The sequence below is a fragment of the Budorcas taxicolor genome, chromosome 18 (genome assembly GCF_023091745.1).
Source record: "Budorcas taxicolor isolate Tak-1 chromosome 18, Takin1.1, whole genome shotgun sequence".
In the NCBI taxonomy this organism is placed as follows: domain Eukaryota; kingdom Metazoa; phylum Chordata; class Mammalia; order Artiodactyla; family Bovidae; genus Budorcas; species Budorcas taxicolor.
The window spans coordinates 56399145-56421776 of record NC_068927.1 but is presented as its reverse complement, the minus strand read 5'-3'; the positions used below and the strand labels follow the sequence as shown (position 1 = coordinate 56421776).

The window sequence follows — 22632 nt, the reverse complement described above, 5'->3', positions numbered from 1 at the left end:
CCCTCCTTCCCACCCCTCCTGATGTGATGAACCTGCCTCAGTTTCTCCAATGAGTGCCCCCCTCCAAGAGGGCTCATTGAACCCCTCTCCCTCCCCTTCCCCTGGGGTTGCCAGTCCCAATTGCGCTGGCTGCGTATGGGACCCGCGGGTCCTGGACACCTGCTGGGGAACGGGGGCAGGGGCGGGCCGTGCTGGGGATGGGGTGTCTGGGCCGCCTCCGCGGTGTGCAGTGAGGCTGCGCCTGCGATGCGCAGCTCCGGCCCAGCCTCAGCGGAGAGGGACGCAACGCAGGGGCTCAGGGACCACAGAGAAGTCCGCGCGCAGGGTGGGCGCCCGTGCTTCCGGTGTGTCTGCAGCTCGGGGTGCTGTGCGGGGGCGGGGGTGGGGGAGTGTGACCCCGAGACGGCGGCGGCCTGGCACGTGATGTGTGCGTCCTTGTCTGTTTTGTCTGTGTCCCTAAGGGACCAAGTTCCAGTCCCCACTCAGCCACTTCCCGGCTGTGTGCCTTGGGGCAGATGTCTGCACCTCGCTGTGCCTGTTTCCTCATCTGTACGATGGGAATGACAATTTAAAAGTAATATGTGTAAAGCGCTGAGAACAATGCCTGGCGCAGTTAATGCTCCTAAGAATAAATAAATTAAATAAACTATGATCATGTATCTTCTGTATGAGGCAAGCACCTCTGGTTGTGTAAAGGTTTCGCAAACTCATAGGAAATGTGGGTATTTGTGATGCGTGTGTCTGTGTGTGTCTTTGTATGTGTTCTGTATGCGTGTGGGTATTTGTGTATGTAATGTGTGACTACACTGGGGTAATGTGTTTTTGTAACCTGGTGTGAAATTTGTATGCATTTGTGATGTGTGTGTCCATGTGTGTTAAGGTATGTGATGTATCTTTGTGTATCTGTGTGTTCAGTGTATATGCCTGTGTTGTCTATGTGTGTTTCTGTCCGTATGATGTGTGTGGCTGTGTATGTTATGTGATATGTGTGTATCAGTGTAATGTATTTGTATTTTTGTACATGATTTGTGTAGCTTTGTATATTCTTTGTAGTGTACATCTATACCCATGGGTGAGTTGTGCTTGTATATGTGTATCTGTGTGTGTGACTTGTGTCTCTGTATTCATGTGAATGAAATGTGTCTGTGTGAGAGATATGTGTATCTCTGAGTCTGTGTTGTGTATTTGTGTGTATTCGCATATGTGATATGCATGTCTCTCCTTGTATCTGCTGTGTATCTGTGTATATTTGTGCACGGGATACTTGTGTCTATGTTAGTGTGTATCTTGTGTGTGTCTCCATGCAAGTGATGTCTGTGTGTGTGTGTGTGATGTGTGTGTCTGTGGGTCTTCTTTGTTGCCCATTTGTTTGTGGAATGTCTGTGTTCGTGACTTTGTGCTTTGGTGTGTCACCATGGTGTCTGCGTGGATCTTTGTGGTGTGCGTGTCTATGGAGTTGGGGCTTTACTTTGTCTGTGGCATGTGTGGGTCTTTGTGATGCGCTGACGTTCCTGCGTGGCCGGGTGCATCTGTGCCGGGGGCCGGCCTGCCTGTGCGTGCTTAGTGCAGCCCATCATCCCTGCGTCTTTGTGTATGACGTGTACGTGTCCCCGTCTGCCGAGCGCTGTCCACCTTTGTATGTGCTGTGCTTGTCTGTGAGGGTCTCTGCGACACGGGTCAGCCATGTGTGGGCTGCGTGTGCCTGTCTGACATCTGCATCTTGGCGCGGAGCACACGTGTCCGTGCTGGTGGCATGTCACAGAAGAGTCCGGGCCAGGCACGGTGGGCCCTGGGTCCCCCCTACACGAGGGTCTGCTGGTCCCTGTCTGTCCCTCCCCCTCCCCTCCCTCCTGGCAGCCAATGCTACTGGGGAGCCAGTTGCTATGACGACGCTCCATCCTCCCTCCCTCCTCCCTCCTCCCACCCTTCCTCTGACAGGCTCTCTGCTCCCCCAATCCCGGCTGCCCTCGGGGGCGGGGCCCTCATTCTCCCCCCCCACCTTCTACCCTCTCCCCCCCCACCCCAGCAACCCCGGCTCCCCGGCTCCTCTCCTCTGTCTGTCTCTCCATCCCTTCATCTGTCTGTCCCTTCAGAGAGGGGGAGGGGGGTCCCTGAGCCTGTAAGCAGCCCCTCCCTCCCCCTGTCCTGAGCCTCCTGCCCCTCTCCTGGGCCGGGGGGAGGCCAGGGTCGCGCGGGTCCCCATGGCTGGGGGCTGAGGGCCCGCCCCCCCCTCCTCCCCAGCCGCCACCACCTCCACCTCCCTGCCATCCTCGACAAGATGCCTGCCCCCGGCGCCCTCATCCTCCTCGCGGCCGTCTCCGCCTCCGGCTGCCTGGCGTCCCCGGCCCACCCCGGTGAGTCTGTCGGGCCATCCTGCTGTCCAGTGTCCCCCACCCCCACCCTGGCCTGCCCCGGGGTCTGTCTGCGGGGCTCCGGCTCCGTCACCTGTGTGGCGTCTTCCCGCAGCGAGCCAGGGCCTGGGGAGGCGCAGGAATGGTGCCTCTGTCAGCAGGGCCTGTGGGAGGAAGGCTGGGGGCTGGGTGGGGAGGGGGTCCGTTCGGGCAACATGTGTGTGTGCAGACGCGCGCGCGTGTGTGTGTGCAGGTGTGTGCAGGAAGCCGGGGAAGGGCAGGGCCTCTGGGAGAATTGGGGACAGAGGCATACTATTTCTAAAGGGGACATAGCCTTGGAGGCTGTCTCCGGCTTTGGGGGAGTCCCAAGGCTTGCGGAGCTCCCGACTCGGGACCTGGGGCTGGGGACCGAGGACATGTGTGTGCTCCAAGCGTCCCTAAAAGTGGCAGGCCTCAACCCCCGTAACTAGGATCCAGCATGGGGCGAGCACCTTCTCCCAGCCTGCAGCTGGGGGCTCATCCTCTTCTTCAAATAGGGGGTAAGAAGGCTGTCGTGGGAGCGTATTTTAAATTCTGAGCGCTCCAGGCTCCACTGTTACTCCTCCTTCCCTCAGTCCTCACTGAAATTCATCCAAGCCTGAGGGTGAGGTGATGGGGTGGGGGTGGGGGGGTCCCAGTTTGGGGCGAGAGGAGGGACCCCACCCCCAACCCAACCACTTGAGAAGGCCCCAAACTACAACTCCCACAATGCCCCGAGCCACCCGGCTCCTCTGCCAAGGGGCCCCTGGGTGTAGAGCATCATGGGAGTTGTAGTCAAGACTAACTGGACGGGGAGGGGCAAGGAATCCGGGAGCCAGGGGCGTGAAGACGGGAGCCCAGCCCAGCCCTGTCCCCACAGATGGATTCGCCCTGGGCAGGGCGCCTCTGGCTCCTCCCTATGCCGTGGTCCTCATCTCCTGCTCTGGCCTGCTGGCCTTCATCTTCCTCCTCCTCACCTGTCTGTGCTGCAAACGGGGCGATGTCGGCTTCAAGGTGAGGTGCACGAGGGAATTTAAGGTGGGGAGGAACACTCTAGCAAGGCCTTTCCTCCGCTACTCCCCCACCCCCACAACCGGGGGAGCCGGGCAGTGAGTCTGAGACCCCTTCAGGCCTGAAGTTACAGCAAAATCCAACTCCAGATGAGAATTGGACTGGGATTGGAGGACAGTTGGCAGAAAGGTGGGATATTGATTAGAAGGAGCATGGCGTGTCTCACCGCTGTGTTCTCCCACCCTTCACCCCTCCTGGCCCCAGGAGTTTGAGAACCCTGAAGGGGAGGATTGCTCCGGGGAGTACACGCCCCCCGCCGAGGAGACTTCCTCCTCACAGTCACTGCCTGATGTCTACATTCTTCCCCTGGCTGAGGTCTCGCTGCCAATGCCTGCCCCGCAGCCATCACACTCAGGTATGGCCCTGCACCTTGACTGGGATCCCGTGGCCCTCCAATTCAGGGTGGGAGGAGCTGACAGCCCTCCCTCAGGGAATCAAAGAGAAAGGCAGAGGTGGGAGCCTTGGAATGTTGGAAGAAGCTGTTGCTTAACCCCGAACCAGATTTGGAGATTCTTGCGGAGCAATCCATGATGAGGTCAGCCTAGATCTTAATGCCAGAGGCAGAGCCAATGGCAGGCTGAAGTTAAGTCATAGGATCTTGGGACACCAAAGGGAAGAACGGATTGGACACTAGAAACTTGTGGGCAGCCAATGAGGAGACTGAGATCTCTTCATGGAATGTTGGGGCAGCCAATGAAAAGATTTGTTGTGTCTGCTTTGACCCCGGTCCCCACTGAGGTAGGGGATGTTGGTGGCACTTGGGAGGGGAGAGAGGCTCAGGTGCCTCCCCTTTTACTGTCCCCCACGCCAGACATGACCACCCCCCTGGGCCTTAGCCGCCAGCACCTCAGCTACCTACAGGAAATTGGGAGTGGCTGGTTTGGGAAGGTAAGTAAGTGGGGCCGGGGGTGGGAGGTGGGGGCTCCCACAATCCAGGGCGACACTCCTGTTCTGTGTCCATTGCCCCTGCTCCCACCACTTCTCATCTGCCCCCTGCCTCCTCCCCCTGCCCCCTCGGCCCACCCATTGCCCTCCCCTCTGTTCACCTCTCACCGGCTCCCACCCACCCCATCCCCCCATCTGTCGGTCAGCGCCTCCCTCCTCACTCCATTGACCACTCCGCCTCGCCATCCGGCTCTCCACGCGTCCGTCTGTCCATCCTTCCACCCGTCCCTGCGTCCATCGGACTCTGGGCCTGTGAGTCTCCCACCCCGTGTCTGGGGGGGATACGAGGGTGGTGGGAGTTGAAAGAAGAGGCTGGAAAGGAGAGGGAAGTTGGGAGCCATACGGTGGGGTGGAGGGCACTCCCTGGGATGGGGCTGGGGAATCCCCAGGCACTGATTCCTGGGTCCTCCTCGAGCAGGTGATCCTGGGAGAGATTTTCTCCGACTACACCCCGGCCCAGGTGGTGGTGAAGGAACTCCGAGCCAGCGCAGGGCCTCTGGAGCAGCGCAAGTTCATTTCCGAGGCACAGCCATACAGGTATGGGGACCTCTGGGTAGACATGGAGCCCTGAAGGCCCGAATATCTGAGTCTGTGCTTCATGGCGGTAATGTTTGGGAGCAGGAGGAGTACAGCGTGGGGTCAACTCTGGATTCCAATCCTAGATGTACCTTTCCCTGGCTGTGCCCGTCAATCTAGATCATTTCCCTCACTCAGCTTCGGGGTCTTCCTCGGGCCAGAGGCAGGGACATGAAGGCAGTGTGATGCAGGCAAGGGAAACAGTGCAAAAGCTGAGCTGGAAATCTGGAAATCATAGTGGAGAAGGCTCCACTCTGAACCTTCATCTAGAAAGTGAGTCCAGGAAGTCTGAGCAGCCTCATGCAGAGGGCAGCTGAGAGGATACAAAATGGGCCTTTGCCTGGCACAGGGTCCATGATGGTGGTCCCTTCTTCGGGCCCCTGCCTGTGGGTTAAGAAAGGCAGAATCAGAATCACAGACCAGGGTCCTGAGTGGCTGCACCAAATGGCCACTGTCCACCCACGCCTGTCCCCACTGGACTGGGAGGTCTGGGAAGACAGGACGCTATCCCTCTCCTGCCTGGCGTCCACTCTCAGAGCTTCTAGATCAGGGTTAATTAAACCTCTTTTCATATATGCTCTGTGGGGTATTGCGTGCCCAGGCATGGAGAAGGTGTATATATGGGCACCTTTTAACAGAGGGCTGTAAAAGTGAGCTTTGCCCTGAGATTTTATGAACCTTTTCCTCTGAAAACTCCCGTGGTTTCCTGTGAGTCCCAGGACAAAGTCCCAACCGTCCCTACAGCCCACAAGCCCTGTTCCCTGACCCTCCCACAGACCAGCCTCAGTGCCGCTGTCCTTGCTTTTCCCTCTGTCTGGAATATTGCTCCTGGCTCACCCACTCCCAGTTTCTGATGGTGGGATCCCTCTCCTCCCTGGGTCTCAGATCAGAAAGGCCTTCTTTATACACACAAACACACACACTGCCACCTAAGGAGGGCCCTGGGATGCTCCATCATATCAACTTGTGTATTTTCTTCATCACACGTATCTTAGTGTGTCATTATTTCATCCATGTATCCGTGACTTGCCTCTCTCTCTCAACCCATGCTGGCAAGCATCAGCCACATATGGGTACTTAAATTCATCTTAAATAAAATGCAGTCAAATTCAAGATGTCTTCCTCAGCTACCCTTGCCACATTTCAAGAGCTCAGGAGCCATATATGGCCAATGGTTCCCACGTTAGACATCTCAGATGGAGAACATTCCCACCTTCTCAGAAAGTTCAGGTGGAGAATGTAGGACTATACTGGCAGCTCGGGGTCCATCTTGTCACCCAGCTACAAGCTGGCCCTCAGTAGACATTTGCTGGATGAGCCACAGACCTGAGAACAAATCCCAGCTCTGGCACTGTTACCAGCTGTGTGACCCTGGGCAAGTTACTTTACCTCTCTGAGCCTCCCTTTTCCCCTGGATCCAATGGGAAACATCATCCTGCCTAGCAAAGGTGTTAGGAGGATTTGATAACAGAAGGGGCCAGCCGTGGCTCAGATTAGTAGGTGTGCAGTGGATCCAAGCTTCCTTCTACATCTGCCATCCTAAGTCTCCCCATGATGGGAGCTCCAGTCATTATTATTTTTTTTTCAAGCCCCAGCATATGCTGGTGCTTTAGGAAAGCTTTATCTCATTAGTCGTCTCCCAAGCAGGAGCAGAAGCCACTATCCACACCCGCCCCCCAACCCCTCTCCTGCCAGGCCCCAGTGAAACAAAAACTGTTCTACCCTCCTCAAGCCAGGTTGCAAGCTGCAACCTGGGCTGCAAGCCCTGGATGTGTTAATCTTTCCAGAGACCCTAGGGTCATGTAGCAGGGTTAAATCCTTCATTCCACACGATTTTATTGAGCACCTACTTAGTCTAGGCACCGGGAACATGGCCACACACACAAAAAGCCCCAAATCCTTGTCTTGTAAAGCTTGCCACCTAGTGGAGGGGACACACAATAAATGAGCCAGTGAAGAAATAAATTTTAACAGGAAAATATCACAGACTGACAAGTGCCTTGAGGAAATAAGGCAGGATGTGATGGAGACGGAGGAGCTCTGGGATGGGAACTGTGGGAAAGGCAGGCTTGACTAGGGTGAATCAGTTTCACAAAGCACTGTGGGAAGCGTGTTCCAGGCAGAGGGAACAGCAGGAACAAAGGCAGTGAGGCAGGAGAAATGCCAGCTCCTCTCTGCTCCTATTAGATTTCTTGCCACAACTTTATGAGGGGATTACTATGACCATCCCCATTTTACATTTGAGGGAGAGGCCAAGTGACTTCTGTGAGGTTACATGCCTGGGAAAGGTGGAGACAAGATTCAGAAACCTGCTCCCCCAACCTGACTCTTAGCCACAGTGAGAGGATAAAGGAGGGGCATCCCCCAGTGTTGAGGGAAGGGCAGTGATATCTCTTGAGGAAAGGATGTTGACATTAAGGGACAAGGAGGACTTTGAAAGTGGAGTGTTCTCCACAGAGAGAGGTATATAAGGCCTGAAGCCTAGGCAGGCACCTGTGAGTCTAGGGAGATGTACATGGGGTGAAGGGTGATGCTGGGAGAGGCAGGGGAGCAGGAAAAACAGGAGTGAGCCAGGCTCTGTCCCAGGGCAACCAGGGAGCCATGGAGGGTTGTGAACAGGTGGACATCAGGTCGGGGCAGACTGAAAGGGAGAGACTGGAGGCAGGGAGGCTGGGAGGAGGCTTGAGCTGGGGCTGTGGGAGGGGAGGGGAAAGAATCAAGGGGCAGGAAGAAAGGCTGAGGGGGTGGTGAGCCAGAAGAAGGGGCAAGGAGGTGCCTGAGGGTCTGGCTTGGAGATTGGGAGACTGGGATGGACCTGAGATGGGGATACAGGGAAGGAGTGTGTGTTTATGGGGGAGGGGGGTTAACTCTCAAGTAAGGAAACTGAGACCCAAGAGGTTGAAGCAACAGTTTGGTTTTGCTGGGAGGTTGGGGTGGGACACAGGGCTGGGGTCGGATGGATGGGGCTGTTTCCTGACCCAGGCAACCCCCAACCCCATGCAGGAGCCTGCAACACCCCAACGTCCTCCAGTGCCTGGGCGTCTGCGTGGAGACATTGCCCTTTCTGCTGATTATGGAGTTCTGTCAACTGGTGAGGGTCGGGGGGGTCGCGGGGTCGGGGGAGGGGCAGAGTGAGGAGCTGGACCCGGTGGGGGCTCAGGGCCATTCGCAATGACATCGTCATAGCGACACCTGTGACAAGATAGCATTTCTTAGATGAGCCCTCAGTCCCCAGGTGGATGGGCTTCCCTTGTAGCTCAGTCGGTAAAGAATCTGCCTGCAATGCAGGAAACCCGGATTCCTTTCCTGGGTTGGGAAGATCCCCTGCAGAAGGAAATGGCAACCCACTCCAGTATTCTTGCCTGGAGAACCCCATGGTCAGAGGAGCCTGGCAGGACAGAGGAGCCTGGCAGGCTACAGTCCATGGGGTCGCGAGAGTCAGCACGACTTAATGACTAAACAGGAAAACGGGGACCCTGACTAGCACGCGAGGAGGTGGCACACCCTGACTAGCACGTGAGGAGGGTGCGTTCTGTTACTAAAGTGTTTCTCAGCAGCAGGGGAAACTGAAGCCCAAATGAGTGCAGCGGCCGCCCCATCCTTGCCTCGGGTTGGCTGGATATGTCGATGCCTGGGAGAGGGCGGTGGGACTGACCCCTCCCTGCCCTCTCTCCCAGGGGGACCTGAAGCGTTACCTCCGGGCCCAGCGGCCCCCCGAGGGTCTGTCCCCTGAGCTGCCCCCTCGAGATCTGCGGACACTGCAGAGGATGGGCCTGGAGATCGCCCGCGGGCTCGCACATCTCCACTCTCACAACTACGTGCACAGGTGGCAGCCCGGAAGCCACCGGGCAGAATTGGGGCGAGGAGGGAGGGCGAGGGGCTTAAGGACGCAAGGACGCTTGAGTTGGGGGCGGGGCACAAAACGGGGGAAGATTCGGGATGGGAGAAGAGGCGGGGTCGGGGCGGTGGGGCGGAGTCAGGGAGGGGCGGGGTTAATGAAGGGGCGGGGTCACTGAGGAGTGGGCGGTGTCGGGAAGGGGGAGGGGTCAAAGGAGGAGAAGGAGGAGTGAGAAAATGAAGACGGAGCAGTGCGGGGAAAACGGCGCACTCTTTAAGTAGCGGGGCGGGTTTCCCTAAAGGTGCCCGCTTCTTACCTCGCCCCCTCGCCTGCCCCCAGCGACCTGGCCCTGCGCAATTGCCTACTGACCTCCGACCTCACCGTGCGCATCGGAGACTACGGGCTGGCCCACAGCAACTACAAGGTGGGGGCTGCCCTCCATCAGGGCGGGGAAGGGGGCAAGTTGGGGTGGGGGTTGCCCCGGCCCGCCTGACCGCGCCCCGGCCTGCGCACCCCCCACCCCCGCCCCAGGAGGACTATTACCTGACCCCCGAGCGCCTTTGGATCCCGTTGCGCTGGGCAGCGCCCGAGCTCCTTGGCGAGCTGCACGGGACCTTCATGGTGGTGGACCAGAGCCGCGAGAGCAACATCTGGTGAGGCGGGCGGGGGGCACAGAGGGCAAGGAAGGCGGAAGGGTCACAGGTTCTACAGATGGGGAAACTGAGGTCCGGGGAGGGGGGCGGCTCCCTGGAGGGTCAGGGCGGGGCTCTGACCTCTCTCTACTCCCTGCAGGTCCCTAGGGGTGACTCTATGGGAGCTGTTTGAGTTTGGGGCTCAGCCCTACCGCCACCTGTCAGATGAGGAGGTCCTGGCCTTCGTCGTCCGACAGCAGCACGTCAAGCTGGCGCGTCCGAGGCTCAAGCTGCCCTATGCAGACTACTGGTGAGGGCGGGGCCTGACACCCGACCCCTGACCTTCCACCTCCCAGCCCGGGATGATCCCAGAATCCTCCACTTCATTTCACACTCTCCCCTGCACACTTGCACTACGTGCTGCCAGCCCTAAACTGGAGTGGGGACGTCCCAACCCCTTCTGCCAACATCTGCTTGCCACATGGAGGAAGGGAAACTGAAGCATGGAGTGACACAGCTGGTCTCCAAATCTAGTTTCTCTGACCCTAGAAGACCTCTGCTGCTCTCCTGTCTCTGATTCCAAAACTTGTAACCCAACCAGAAGGCGGCCTTAACTGTCACTTAACTATCATTTCCCTACTGTGCCTTGCTGTCCTCTCTTCTAGGTCTCTGTCCCTCTCTCTCTGGTTTCTGTCTCCCACCTTGGTCTTTTTTTCCCCTCCCTTTTGGCTGCGGGTCAGGGCATGTGGGATCTTGGTTCTCTGACCAGGGATTGAACCTGTGCCCTCAGTAGTGGAAGCCCAGAATCTTAACCATCGTACCACCAGGGAATTCCCCTCTCTTGGTCTTGACTCACATCTCCCTGGGTGTCTGCCCACCTGGTCTCTGCCTCCCCTGGGGACCCCCCCCCCCCCACAGCTGGGACTCTGCCTTGCTCACTCTTGCCTCCTCCCTCTCCCCCAGGTACGACATCCTGCAGTCCTGCTGGCGGCCCCCTGCCCAGCGCCCCTCAGCCTCTGATCTCCAGCTGCAGCTCACTTACCTGCTCTCTGAGCGGCCCCCGAGGCCCCCACCGCCACCACCCCCACCCCGAGATGGTCCCTTCCCCTGGCCCTGGCCCCCTCAGCACAGCGCCCCCCGCCCGGGGACCCTCTCCTCTCCGTTCCCCCTTTTAGATGGCTTCCCTGGGGCTGACCCCGATGACGTGCTCACGGTCACCGAGAGTAGCGGTGGCCTCAACCTTGAGTGCCTGTGGGAGAAGGCACGGCGGGGGGCTGGTCGGGGCGGGGGGGCACCCACCTGGCAGCCGGCATCCGCGCCCCCGGCCCCCCACGCCAACCCCTCCAACCCTTTCTATGAGGCGCTGTCCACGCCCAGTGTGCTGCCGGTCATCAGTGCCCGCAGCCCCTCCGTGAGCAGCGAATACTATATCCGTCTCGAGGAGCATGGCTCCCCGCCGGAGCCCCTATTCCCCAATGACTGGGATCCCCTAGACCCAGGAGTGCCTCCCCCCCAGGCCCCCCAGGCTCCCTCCGAGGTCCCTCAGCTGGTGTCCGAGACCTGGGCCTCCCCGCTCTTCCCGGCGGCCCGGCCCTTCCCGGCCCAGTCCTCTGCATCCGGCAGTTTCCTCCTGAGTGGCTGGGACCCCGAGGGCCGGGGCGCCGGGGAGACCCTGGCAGGAGACCCTGCCGAGGTGCTGGGGGAGCGGGGGGCCGCCCCGTGGGCCGAAGAGGAAGAGGAGGAGGAGGAGGGCAGCTCCCCGGGGGAAGACAGCAGCAGCCTTGGCGGGGGCCCCAGTCGCCGGGGTCCCCTACCTTGCCCCCTGTGCAGCCGCGAGGGGGCCTGCTCCTGCCTGCCCCTGGAGCGGGGGGATGCTGTTGCAGGCTGGGGGGGCCACCCTGCTCTTGGCTGCCCCCACCCCCCAGAGGACGACTCGTCCTTGCGGGCCGAGCGGGGCTCCCTGGCCGACTTGCCCCTGAACCCCCCCGCCTCGGCCCCCCCCGAGTTTCTGGACCCCCTCATGGGGGCGGCGGCGCCCCAGTACCCCGGGCGGGGGCCACCTCCCGCTCCCCCCCCCCCCGCCGCCACCTCCCCGGGCCCCCGCAGACCCAGCCGTGTCCCCCGACCCCTCCTCGGCCGTGGCCAGTCCCGGCTCGGGCCTGTCGTCTCCGGGCCCCAAGCCGGGGGACAGCGGCTACGAGACCGAGACCCCTTTTTCCCCCGAGGGAGCCTTCCCCGGCGGGGGGGCAGCAGAGGAGGAAGGGGTCCCTCGGCCACGGGCTCCCCCCGAGCCCCCCGACCCGGGAGCGCCCCGGCCGCCCCCAGACCCGGGTCCCCTCCCGCTCCTGGGGGCCCGGGAGAAGCCGACCTTCGTAGTTCAAGTGAGCACCGAGCAGCTGCTGATGTCCCTGAGGGAGGACGTGACAAGGAACCTCCTGGGAGAGAAGGGGCCCCGGAAGACGGGGAGAGGCCCCGGGAATCGAGAGAGAGCCCCGGGCCCGAGCCGAGACCCCCCAGTCCCGGAAAGCGGGAAGCAAGCCCCAAGCCCGAACGAGGGCCTGAGCCTCCCGGTAAACGGGGTGACAGTGTTGGAGAACGGGGTACCGAGAGCCCTGGGCGCCGACGAGAAGGTGGCAGAGAATGGGGACCCCGGGTCCCCAGAGAGAGAAGAGCAAGTGCTGGCGAATGGGGAGCTGCCACCCCCAAGGAGAGAGGAGACAGTGCTGGAGAATGGGGGCCCAGGGCCCCCAGAGAGAGAAGAGCGAGTGCTGGTGAATGGAGGACTGACACCCCCAAAGATCGAGGAGGGGTCAGAGAATGGGGGCCTGAGACTCCCCAGGAACCCGGAGAGGCTGCCAGAGACTGGGCCTTGGAGAGCCCCAGGGCCCTGGGAGAAGATGCCCGAGAGTGGGGCTCCAGCCCCCACGAACGGGGAGCCAGCCCCAGAGACCTCACTGGAGAGAGCCCCGGCGCCCGGCGCGGTGGCCTTGGCCCTGAACGGCGGGGAGACAGCCCCTGGCCCCGCTGGCCCAGCCCCCAGGAGCGGGGCGCCGGAACCCGGGACCGAGAGGAGAGCCCCCGAGACTGGGGGGGCACCGAGAGCCCCCGGGGCTGGGAGGCTGGACCTCGGGAGTGGGGGCCAAGCCCCAGTGGGCACGGGGATGGCCCCCGGCGGCGGCCCCGGAAGCGGCGCGGACGCAAAGGCCGGATGGGCCGACAGCACGAGGCCACAGCCGCCCCTGCCGCCGCTGGAAGCGCAGCCGAGGAGACCGGAGCCAGCGCCCCCGAGAGTCAGGCCGGAGGTGGCCTCCGAGGGAGAGCCCGGGGCCCCAGACAGCAGGGCCGGCGGAGACACGGCACCCAGCGGAGACGGGGACCCCCCCAAGCCCGAGAGGAAGGGCCCCGAGATGCCACGACTGTTCTTGGACTTGGGACCCCCTCAGGGGAACAGCGAGCAGATCAAAGGTGAGCAGGCTGCTGGGAGCATGGAAGCGCGGTTGGGGGCTGAGGCCCAGCTCTTTCCAAGAGGTAGGGTGCGGTTGAGAAGCTCAGCCTCCCGGGTACCAGGCAGGTCAGCCTGCTAAGCAGTGCAGATCCTGGAGTCATACTATCTGGTCTCAAACCCTGGTTCCGCCCCTCTCTAGCTCTGTGACCTTGGACAAACTCCACGCCTCAGTTTCCCCATCTGCCAAAAGCAGAAGACAAGGATAGCACCTACCTAAGAGGATGGCCAGAGCTGCATGAGTTAGGACTCCCAAAGCCTTTGACCCAATGCCTGGCACTTCTAAGCACCAGCCATTACATCACAATTGACATCAACCAGGGATTGCAAACTCAGATGCTGAGCGGGGGGAAGGGCAACAGACAGTATAAGGGAATGAATGAATGAATGAACAAGAGCTGGGAGACGGGTGGGAGCTGGGGAGGAAATGCAGCCATTTCTAAGCTTCATTCGGGAATGCCCACCCAGTATTGCCAAATCTGCTGCTTTCCCCCTTTAAGCCAGAGTTCTGGGTGTTTTAATGGTGGAAACTAATTCAAACGAGGCCTCTCTGTGGGCTTGGCTGCCAGTGCATGATCTCTGGCTTAAACTTTCCACCAAGCTGAAGTGTCATCAGTGTGCCAGGCCTCCCTGGTGCCAGGCTCTGAGCTGCCCAGGGCTGGGACCCAGGGAGCCTCAGACCCTGCCCTGCCCACCGAGGTACTGGTGGCCTGAGAGCCCAGGAGAAACGCCTTTTCTTGAAACTTGAGTTTTGATAGGAACACAGTGGGTGTTTTGTCATAGAGAAAGGACAGTGTAAGAGAAGATAAATGGAGAGTAAAGATAAATGGCCCCTGTTTAGATCTGGACATAGGAGTAGTTCGGACTCCAAGCTTCCACTGCTGAGGGCATAGGTTCAATCCCTGGTTAGGGAACTAAGATTCCTGCATGCCATGTGGTGCAGTCAAAAAAAAAAAGAGAGAGAGAGAGATTAGGGACTGTGGTTCTACTCGAATCACCTGGAGGCCTGATTTCCTTAAATACTGGTATGAAAGTTATACTGGTATGACCCGGCCAGTTTCATATTGGCAACCTCATAGCCATACTTGAGGGAAGGGTTATCATCTTGGTTTGCCAGAAGAGCCTGAGATTCAAGAGGGAAAGGTCACGAAGGGGCCTGGGCCCACAACCTTCCTTCCTCAAACCCATGGTATTAGAATACTACCCTTTCCTCAAGGTTGTTGTGGAGAGTTTGCAACCAGCTGTGTCAGAAAAGACCCTGGGCCACATGAAAATGACAGAGGATGAGCAACTAAGATGCCTCAGAGGGTCTGGGGTGGGGGTGGGGGATTGGTATTGGGTGAGAAGAGACTGGGGATAGCCTTTAAAAAAACAACAAGAGTGAACTTCTACTTATCCTTCATGAGCCCACTCAAATTTCCCCTTCCTGGGGAAGCCTTCCTGATTTCTAAAGACTGTTACCCTGTACTTCCTCTGGGTATCCAAGCCCCTGATAGTTCTCTCCATAAAGCCCCACCCCACCCCATCACCTTGAGATGGGTGGTCAGGGAAGGCTTCAATGAAGAGGCAACTTATAAGCAGACATGAAGGAGTGAACCCGGTGGACATCTGGGAGAAGGATGTTTCAGGTAGAGGACACTGAGATGGGTACTAAGTTGGCATGTTCAGGGGAAAACAAAAGGCTGGTGAAGCTGGAGTAGAGTGAATGAGGGGTGCAGAGAGACTCAGTCCACTCCCACCTTTCTCCTTGCCCTACCCTGATCCTCTTCTCATTCCCACCATCGCTCTGCACAGGGCCTGGCACACAGTTCACTTATGCAGTAATGGAGGAATGGGTGGCCCCTGTCCATTTACCAGTGAGGAAACAGGCTCAGAGAAGTGGATCTGCTTGCCTAGTGACACATAGCAAGAGAGCAGGGTAGGCTTGGCATTTAAAGTGAGGTTTCCTCCTCCAGGGACCTGAAGTCCTCTTCTTCTCCGACTTCCTAAGATTAAGGAGTCACAGGGTAGGGAAAGGACCTGGAGATGCTTAGACACCCCAATTTTCTGGCCATGCAGGGCCAAAAAGGGAAAGAGAGTACCTTGGTCAACACTGTATAGCAGGGAACATTCATTCATTAATCCCACAAATATTGACTGAGTACTTCTGTGTACTGGGGCTTGGGAATGCAGCTGGAGTGAGCACGACTCAGCCTCTGTTCTGTGGCAAGGCAAAAACGTTCATCACAGTGCCGCAGAATTAGAGTTCTATACTGAGATCAACTGCTCAGAAGGAGAGGTGCTTGGTACTACAGGGGGCAGAGCAGGTAGCCTGGCCTGACCTCCTGGGAGATCCCCGAAGGCTTTAAAAGCCCAGACAAGAGCCAGATGATGTACCAGACTTGAGTTCTATAAGGAATTTCCAGGCAGAGGGAACAGCCTATGCAAAGGCTCAGAGGTGGGAGGAATGGGGGGTGGCCCATGTGGCTGGATGGAGGTCAAGCCAGAAGGAGGAGGCAACAGAGCCAGGAGAGGTCAGCAGAGCCTGGGCACTGGGCTCTGATGGTCCTGGGGAGAAGCTGGGGCCTAGTGCTGTGGGCACTGGGGTCTGACGGTCCTGGGGAGAAGCTGGGGCTTTGTGCTGTGGGCACTGGGGAGCCGTGGGGGAAAGTTAAGCACTGGATTAGGAGGAGATCGCTCCCCTTCTGCTGGGAGAATTCCAGTGCAACCTTTTGGTTCACAAGGGTGGAAACAGACTGTGCCTGAGATTACCTGAGGACATACAGCTAGGTGGGAGGGCACGCCTCAGTTTCCCCGAGAACTGGAGCTCACCGAGTCTCTCCCCTCGCAGCCAAGCTTTCGCGGCTCTCGCTGGCGCTGCCGCCGCTCACGCTCACGCCATTCCCGGGGCCGGGCCCGCGGCGGCCCCCGTGGGAGGGCGCGGACGCCGGGGCGGCTGGCGGGGAGGCCGGCGGGGCGGGGGCGCCGGGGCCGTCGGAGGAGGACGGGGAGGACGAGGACGAGGAGGAGGACGAGGAGGCGGCGGCAGCGGGCGCGGCGGCGGGGCCGCGGGGCCCCGGGAGAGCACGGGCAGCCCCGGTGCCCGTCGTGGTGAGCAGCGCCGACGCGGACGCGGCCCGCCCGTTGCGGGGACTGCTCAAGTCTCCACGCGGGGCCGACGAACCCGAGGACAGCGAGCTGGAGAGGAAACGCAAGATGGTCTCCTTCCACGGGGACGTGACCGTCTACCTCTTCGACCAGGTGCGCTGCAGCTGCGGGCCCGGGACCCCCGGGGCGGTGTCTGCGGAGGGGCGGGGCCTGGATGAAGACTGCATCTAGATTGGGGCGGGGCCTGCAGGGTGAGGGCGGGGCGTGGGAGAAACTGGCCAGGGAATGGGGCGGGACTTGGAGGACCGGATGAGGCCTTGAGTGTGAGGGCGGGGCCTGAAGGAAGCCCACGCCCATGGGGCGGGGCTTGCAGGCTGAGGGTGGAGGCTTGCTAGGGGGATAGGGCGGGGTCGAGGGGTTAGGGCCCAGTCCAGAGCAGAGGCGGGGCCTGGGGTAGGTGTGGGTGCTGGAGGGCTAGGGAGAGGCCTGGAGAAGAGAAGGGACCCGGAAGAAAAGCGTGATACCTGCTAGCCAGAGGCTAAGGAGGAAAGTGGCTTCCCTGGTGGCTCAGTGGTAAAGAATCCGCCTGCCAATGCAGGAGACTCGGATTGAATCTCTGGGCCGGAAAGATCCCTTGGAGAAGGAAATGGCACCCCACTCCAGTATTCTTGCCTCAGAAATCCCATGACAGAGGAGCCGGGCGGCCTACAGTCCTTGGGGTCGCGAAAGCGTCGGACCTGACTTAGCGACTAAACAACAACAAAGGAGAAAGTGAGGATTAGGGCATAGTCTGCAAGTGGAGGTGGAACCTAGTGAAGTTCCGGGCCGGGTTTGTTCACCAGCGCTCTAAGGATGTGGAGGCTGAGGGGCGGGCTCAGAATGGAAGAGATCTTACCCACTAGTTGGCGAGTGTCGGAGAAGCTGCAGGTAGGGCTTAAGAGATGCTGCTTGTCGTGTTAAGATGCTAAATTCAGTAAGTGGGTTCAGGGATGGGACAGAACGAATGAAACAGGGATTGAGGGTTGTGTTAAAGGTAGCCTGAGAGGTTACTGTTGAAGAGAAAATGCTGCTTGTGGACTGGGGAGGGGCATACTAAGGTCCTGAGATGAGTGGGAACAGGGTCAAGAGCTGAGGCCTAGGGCACTAAAACAAAGGGGCGAGGCTTGGAGAGCTGGAGCGGGACCACTTCAGAGGGCGCGAGGAGTTCACAGGAGGGTCCGGAGGTGCTCACGATGGGTTAGGGGTTTGGAAGATCATAGGGGCAGGTAGTTCTGCGGTCAGCCTGCAGCTGAGATCTAGGACATGGGTAAGGGTCTTGGATCGGGGCAGGACTTACGGAGATAGTCTTGGGTTAGGGGCTTCCGTGGAGGCAGCGCGTTAAGGAGCCCAGAGGCAGTTCCTGCGGTGGACTGTGTAGCTGTGGTCGAGGGAAGAACCTCAGGCTGGGGTGAGGTTAAAGCTAGCCTGCGGCTTCGAAGGGAGAGTAGGGGATTTTCAGAGACAGAATGTGAACTGAGATGCGTGAAGCCCCAGAAATGTCAGCGGGGTTTGTTGCTTGTTGGGATGCAGTGAGTGACAAGTTCGTCCCCCTCCTTGCCTCCTAATCTACCCTCATAGGAGACGCCAACCAACGAGCTGAGTGTCCAGGGCCCCCCCGAGGGGGACACGGACCCGTCCACGCCCCCAGCGCCCCCGACGCCTCCCCACCCCGCCACCCCCGGAGATGGGTTTCCCAGCAACGACAGCGGCTTTGGTGAGGGGCGGGACGGGGCAGGGTTGGGGGCGGGGTCTATGGCTCCGGCAGTGATGGGCGGGGCCTGCCGAGGGGCGGGGTCGGAGGGCAGAAGGCTGATATTGCAGGGCTAAAGGAGTGACTGAGGGGCTGACCGCCTCCTCTCCTCTCCTTACCCACGCTAGGAGGCAGTTTCGAGTGGGCGGAGGATTTCCCCCTCCTCCCCCCGCCAGGCCCCGCCCTGTGCTTCTCCCGCTTCTCCGTCTCGCCTGCGCTGGAGACCCCGGGGCCCCCCGCCCGGTCCCCCGACGCCCGGCCCGCAGGTACGGTGCTTCAGATCCTCCGCCCTGCCTCACCTCTGCCAATTTCTCTCTGTCCCCATCTCTCTGCATTTGCCTGCGTCCCTCCAAGTCTCTTCCTTTCCTCTCTCTCTGACTGTTCACCAGTGAAACCCACCCACCCAACTCTGGAATCGGCTCAGACCAAGAGATGTCTATCAGATGGGCTTGGGGAGTCATGCCCTTGTCTGATTCTCACTTTCCCTTCTGTAAGGATCCCCTCTTAGTCTTGTCCATGATATTTTTTTTTTAATGCGCTGCAAGTGGGATCTTAACTCCTCAACCAGGGATGGAACCCGCGCCTCCTGCAGTGGAAGCGCAGAGCCTTAACCACTGGATCACCAGGGAAGTCCCAGATTATTTCTTTGTTCTTTTTTCTTGTTTTCTTGCCCATCTTTGGGCTCAGATTCCTGCCTGGTACTTGTGTGATTCTGTTCCCCTCTCTGTTTGAGGGTACAGGTTGTCAGAGGCAGACAAGGAGACGGAGGAAACCAGGAGGCTCAAAGCTAGTTAGCAGGAACAAGAGCAGAGAGGCCATGGCCAGGGATTCCCATAGCGATAACAGCAAGCACTCACATAGACCCTAGAGTTTGCAACATCTTAACCTATTTAATCCTCACTATGATCCCATAGGATGGATTCTAGTCTCATCCCCATTTTACAGAAGAGACAACTGAGGCTTAAGTAGGGAGACATGAGGAGCCAGGGTACAAACCTAGCTCTGAGTCTGTGCCTTCTCCAGCAGTCAGCGTTTGTCCACTTCCTTTCTTGAGTATTACTTATGCCATATTGCTAATCCTCACCCACCTTAGGGGAACGTCCTTAGATGCAGGGCTTGCCCTGGGCCAGGCAGGTGGAGGTGTTCCCAGAGGACAGAGCTAAATAGGTGGAAGGGGCAACTGGCTCTTGTCAGGGAGGGCTCCTGGCAAGGCCTGGCTCCCCTACACTGTGCCTGAGTTCAAGTGTTGGCCCTGCCACTTCTTGGCTGGGTGATCTAGGGTGAGTCACTTTCTCTCTCTGTACCTCAGTTTCTGCAGAATGAGGAGGATAACAGGATCTAACTCATAAGATTGTTAAAGGGATTAAATGGCTTAATCCTCCCCTTGCAGGCAGCGGTGGTCTTTAACTGGTAGCCGCTACTGCGTTTAATTAAGTAGATGCTTACTGAGCATCAACTGTGCAGGCAGTGGGTGAAGGGGATGTTCTATGCTGGGCAAGATCAGTGAGCCCCCCTCCATCCCACCCACAGCACTGACCCCAGTCCCACAGTGAATGAATAAGTGCAAAACAGGGTCGCTGAGAAAGGAGATGCTGAGAGGAAAGGGCTTTCTGTCCTCGGTAATGGAAGGGCCCTTTAACCAGGGACTTGAGGGGTTGGTTGTTGTTAACTAGGTGAAGGGGAAGGGGACAGTGTTCTAGCTGATGGAACAGCTTGCCGAGGGCCTGAGGCAGGAGAGAGCTTGGCTGGTTCATGGAACAGAAGGGAAGTGGTTGTCTGGGGGTTACTTGGAGAGTGGGGCAGATGGAAGTGGGTGGGGGGAGGTGAGAGAGAGCAAGGCGGACCTTGTGGGCTTGAGGGTGGGTTGAGGGGCAGGGACTTTGTCCTGGGGGCCCTAGGAAGCCATGGGAGGACTGTGAGCATGGGAGGAGCAGCTTCAGTCCCAGAGGTAGGAAGACTTCTCCCAGGCCTTGTGGAGGTGAAAGGAGGCTGGGGAGGAGGCCAGGGTGAGTGTCCAGGAGGGAAAGAGGAGGGCATTCAGAGTCAAGGGCAGGAGGAACGGGCTGCGGGCTGACTCTTCACTTGGCAGCATCCTCAGATTTCACCCCCGAATGTCACTTCCTCCCAGAGGTCCTCTCGGAGGCCCCCACGAGAACAGGGTAAGACGGGTTCCAGCGCATGGGGACACCGGCCAAGTGGTGAGTCAGGGCTGAGGCTGGCAGGGCCAGCAGTCCGGGATGACTTCACCTTTATTCACTGGGAGACAAGAGGGAGGGCCAGCCAGGTCATGCAAAACCCCAAATCCCTTTACTCAGTCCTTAGACATTCCCACTGCAGCTGGGCTGCTGAGCTGGTTTCTAGAGACCATGGGTGGGATGGGGGGCTAGGCAGAACCCCCTTCTACCTCAGACCCCTGTGCTCGGCCTGGCTCTGCCCACATCACACATGTTCCCTGGGTGCTAAGTGATGCTACAAATGCCAGAGTTTTCCTACTCCTTTGAAAAAAAATATAAGTGTCATGATCCTCATTTAAAGATAGGGAAACCACAATTTTCCTGGCAGTGCAGTGGTTAGGACTCCATGCTTCCACTGCAGGGGTTCCTGGGTTTGATCCCTGGTCAGGGAACTAAGCTCCCATGAACTAGGCAATGCGGCCTACAAGTAAGTAGAATAAAAAATAGGGGGGACACTGAGGCTCAGGGACTGGGAGTGAGGGCTGTGACTCAGGTGGGAAGTATGCGGTGTAGTGGGAGGGTGTCTGGCATGTATCCCTCGTCAACAGTCTTCACCCCATGGGCCTCGATTTGCCGGATCTGTCGAATGGGTGAGGGGCTCTCCTTTCATGAGAGAAGAGTCGTGGTGGGAAACTTTGGTGAGAGGGCACTTTGTGCAGGGCCTCTACTGGACGCTGGGAATGCAGCAGTGACCAAATGCAGTCCCATCCTCTCAGGTCTTCTGTTTTGCAGGGGCAAGCTAGCTCTTTGACAATGACTGAGATTATCCCAGAGGAGAGACATGAAGAACATTTATGTTATGTTATGAAGACATAACTATAGTTCAGAGACTTCCATGCTCGTTAGGACTCAGCACTTTTTCTGCTGAGGGTCTGGGTTTGATCGTTGGTCGGGGAACTAAGATCCTGGAAGTCATGCCACATGACAGAAAAAACAAAAACAGAACAAAAATCAGGGGTGAGGAATGACTGCTTGACTGAGAATGGCCAGAGAAGGCCCCTGAAGAGGGGGCACGTGGGTGGAGGCCTGAGTTCTGTGGGAAGGGCTTAAGGGTGTGCCAGGTAGTGGGAGCAGCCAGTGCAAAGGCCCTGGGGTAGGACTGTGCTTGGAGGAACAGCAAGGAAGGAGACCAGTGTCGCTGGAGCAGATTGAGTTGGGGGAGGGAGTAAATAAAGACAGACAAGGGACAGAGCAGACAGACCATGGGGGTTTGTGGGCCACAATGAGAACTTGGTTTTTTACTCTGATGAGCCAGAAGCCATGAGCCCTTCTGCCCAGTAATCCCATTTCTCCCTCTTCTTCCTCCATCTTCAGGCCCCGTGGAGAACTGACTCCCCAAAGACCCGACCCCCCTGCACCCCCAGAAGAGGGGCTGAGAGTAGAATCCTCTGTGGACGACGGAGCCACTGCCACCACCACAGACACCGCCTCCGGGGAGGCCACCGAGACTGGGCCCTCCCCCTCCCCCACCATGTGCCAAACGGGAGGCCCTGGCCCCCCGCCCCCTAGCCCCCCGGACGGCTCCCCTGAACCCCCTGACCCCCTCGGTGCCAAATGAGGCAGGAAACCCCTTGCCCCTCCCTGGAGAGCCGCCTTTCTTGGAACTGAACTGAACTCTTTTGGGCCTGGAGCCCCTCTGCACAGCAGAGGCCCCTCCTTACCCCCTCCCAGCCCCAGACAGGGGCCGCAGGCTTCGGGGACCTGGACCCCTCCCATCTCGCGTCTCCCCTTCTCCACTCTGGCCTGGCCCCTGGAGGGGTCTCTGGTTCAAACCTTCGCGTGGCATTTTCACATTATTTAAAAAAGACAAAAACAACTTTTTGGAGGAACGTGGGGCATGTGTGTGTTTCAGGAGGCAAAGAGGGGAGGCTGTCTAGGAGATGTCCATTCTCACAGCCCTGTCTGACAGATGGGAACACTGAAGTCAGGAAGGCAGAAATTCCTGTGTGGCAGTGAGACCCTGGGCTTCCCACTTCGCTGGATCTCAGCTCTGTGTCTGGTGTGGGCATCACTGACTTCTACCACTGTCTCAACTTACAGTTCAAGAGGTGACGAGGAGTCGATGAGGGTTCGGGAATGGGGCAGAGCCAGGTTTCTGCAAGGTGGCCTGTGATGGTGGCCCTATGTCCCCGGGGCCAATGCCGCTGAGGGAGGTGCTCAGAAACGACCTGCCAGCACCCATACACTGCAGAACAGCACTGCCTGTCCCATCTATCTCCCTGGCCACGGTGACTGTGCCTCAGTTTACCTCTTTCTCCGTGTGACCACCTACCTCCCTGACATTCTCTTGCCTTCACCTTAATCAAAATTCTTCACTGAAATTTTGTTCTGTTCCTTTCCCTTCAGCTCCCCATTCCACCTGGCCCTAGTTTGGTCTTCATTTTCCCATCTCCCCATCTGTGTTTTTTCTGTCTGTCTTCCCATCTGATTCGATTTCTGTCTGAGCGTCTCCCCATCTCTACCTTTTTTCTCCTTGTCTGTGCCTCCTTGTCACCTTCCTGTCTCTGTGATGTCTTTCTGCCATGGCTTTTTGTCTTGATTTCTTTTTCTCAACTTGTTTTTGACTGATTCCATCTTCATCTCTTTTTT

General features: G+C 58.5%; 1 protein-coding gene across 1 annotated transcript; it reads left to right on the top strand.

The window, feature by feature from the left end:
- The first annotated feature begins 246 nt into the window (after positions 1-246).
- On the top strand, positions 247-21601 carry LMTK3 (lemur tyrosine kinase 3). The gene is given in 18 exon segments (XM_052656819.1): positions 247-344; positions 2242-2354; positions 3250-3383; positions 3645-3795; positions 4252-4328; positions 4804-4922; positions 7965-8052; positions 8639-8787; positions 9139-9223; positions 9331-9452; positions 9592-9741; positions 10395-11499; positions 11501-12896; positions 15764-16173; positions 17638-17773; positions 17938-18075; positions 19899-19968; positions 21358-21601. Coding segments are annotated over 18 exon segments (4785 nt in total).
- The last annotated feature ends 1031 nt before the right edge of the window (positions 21602-22632 follow it).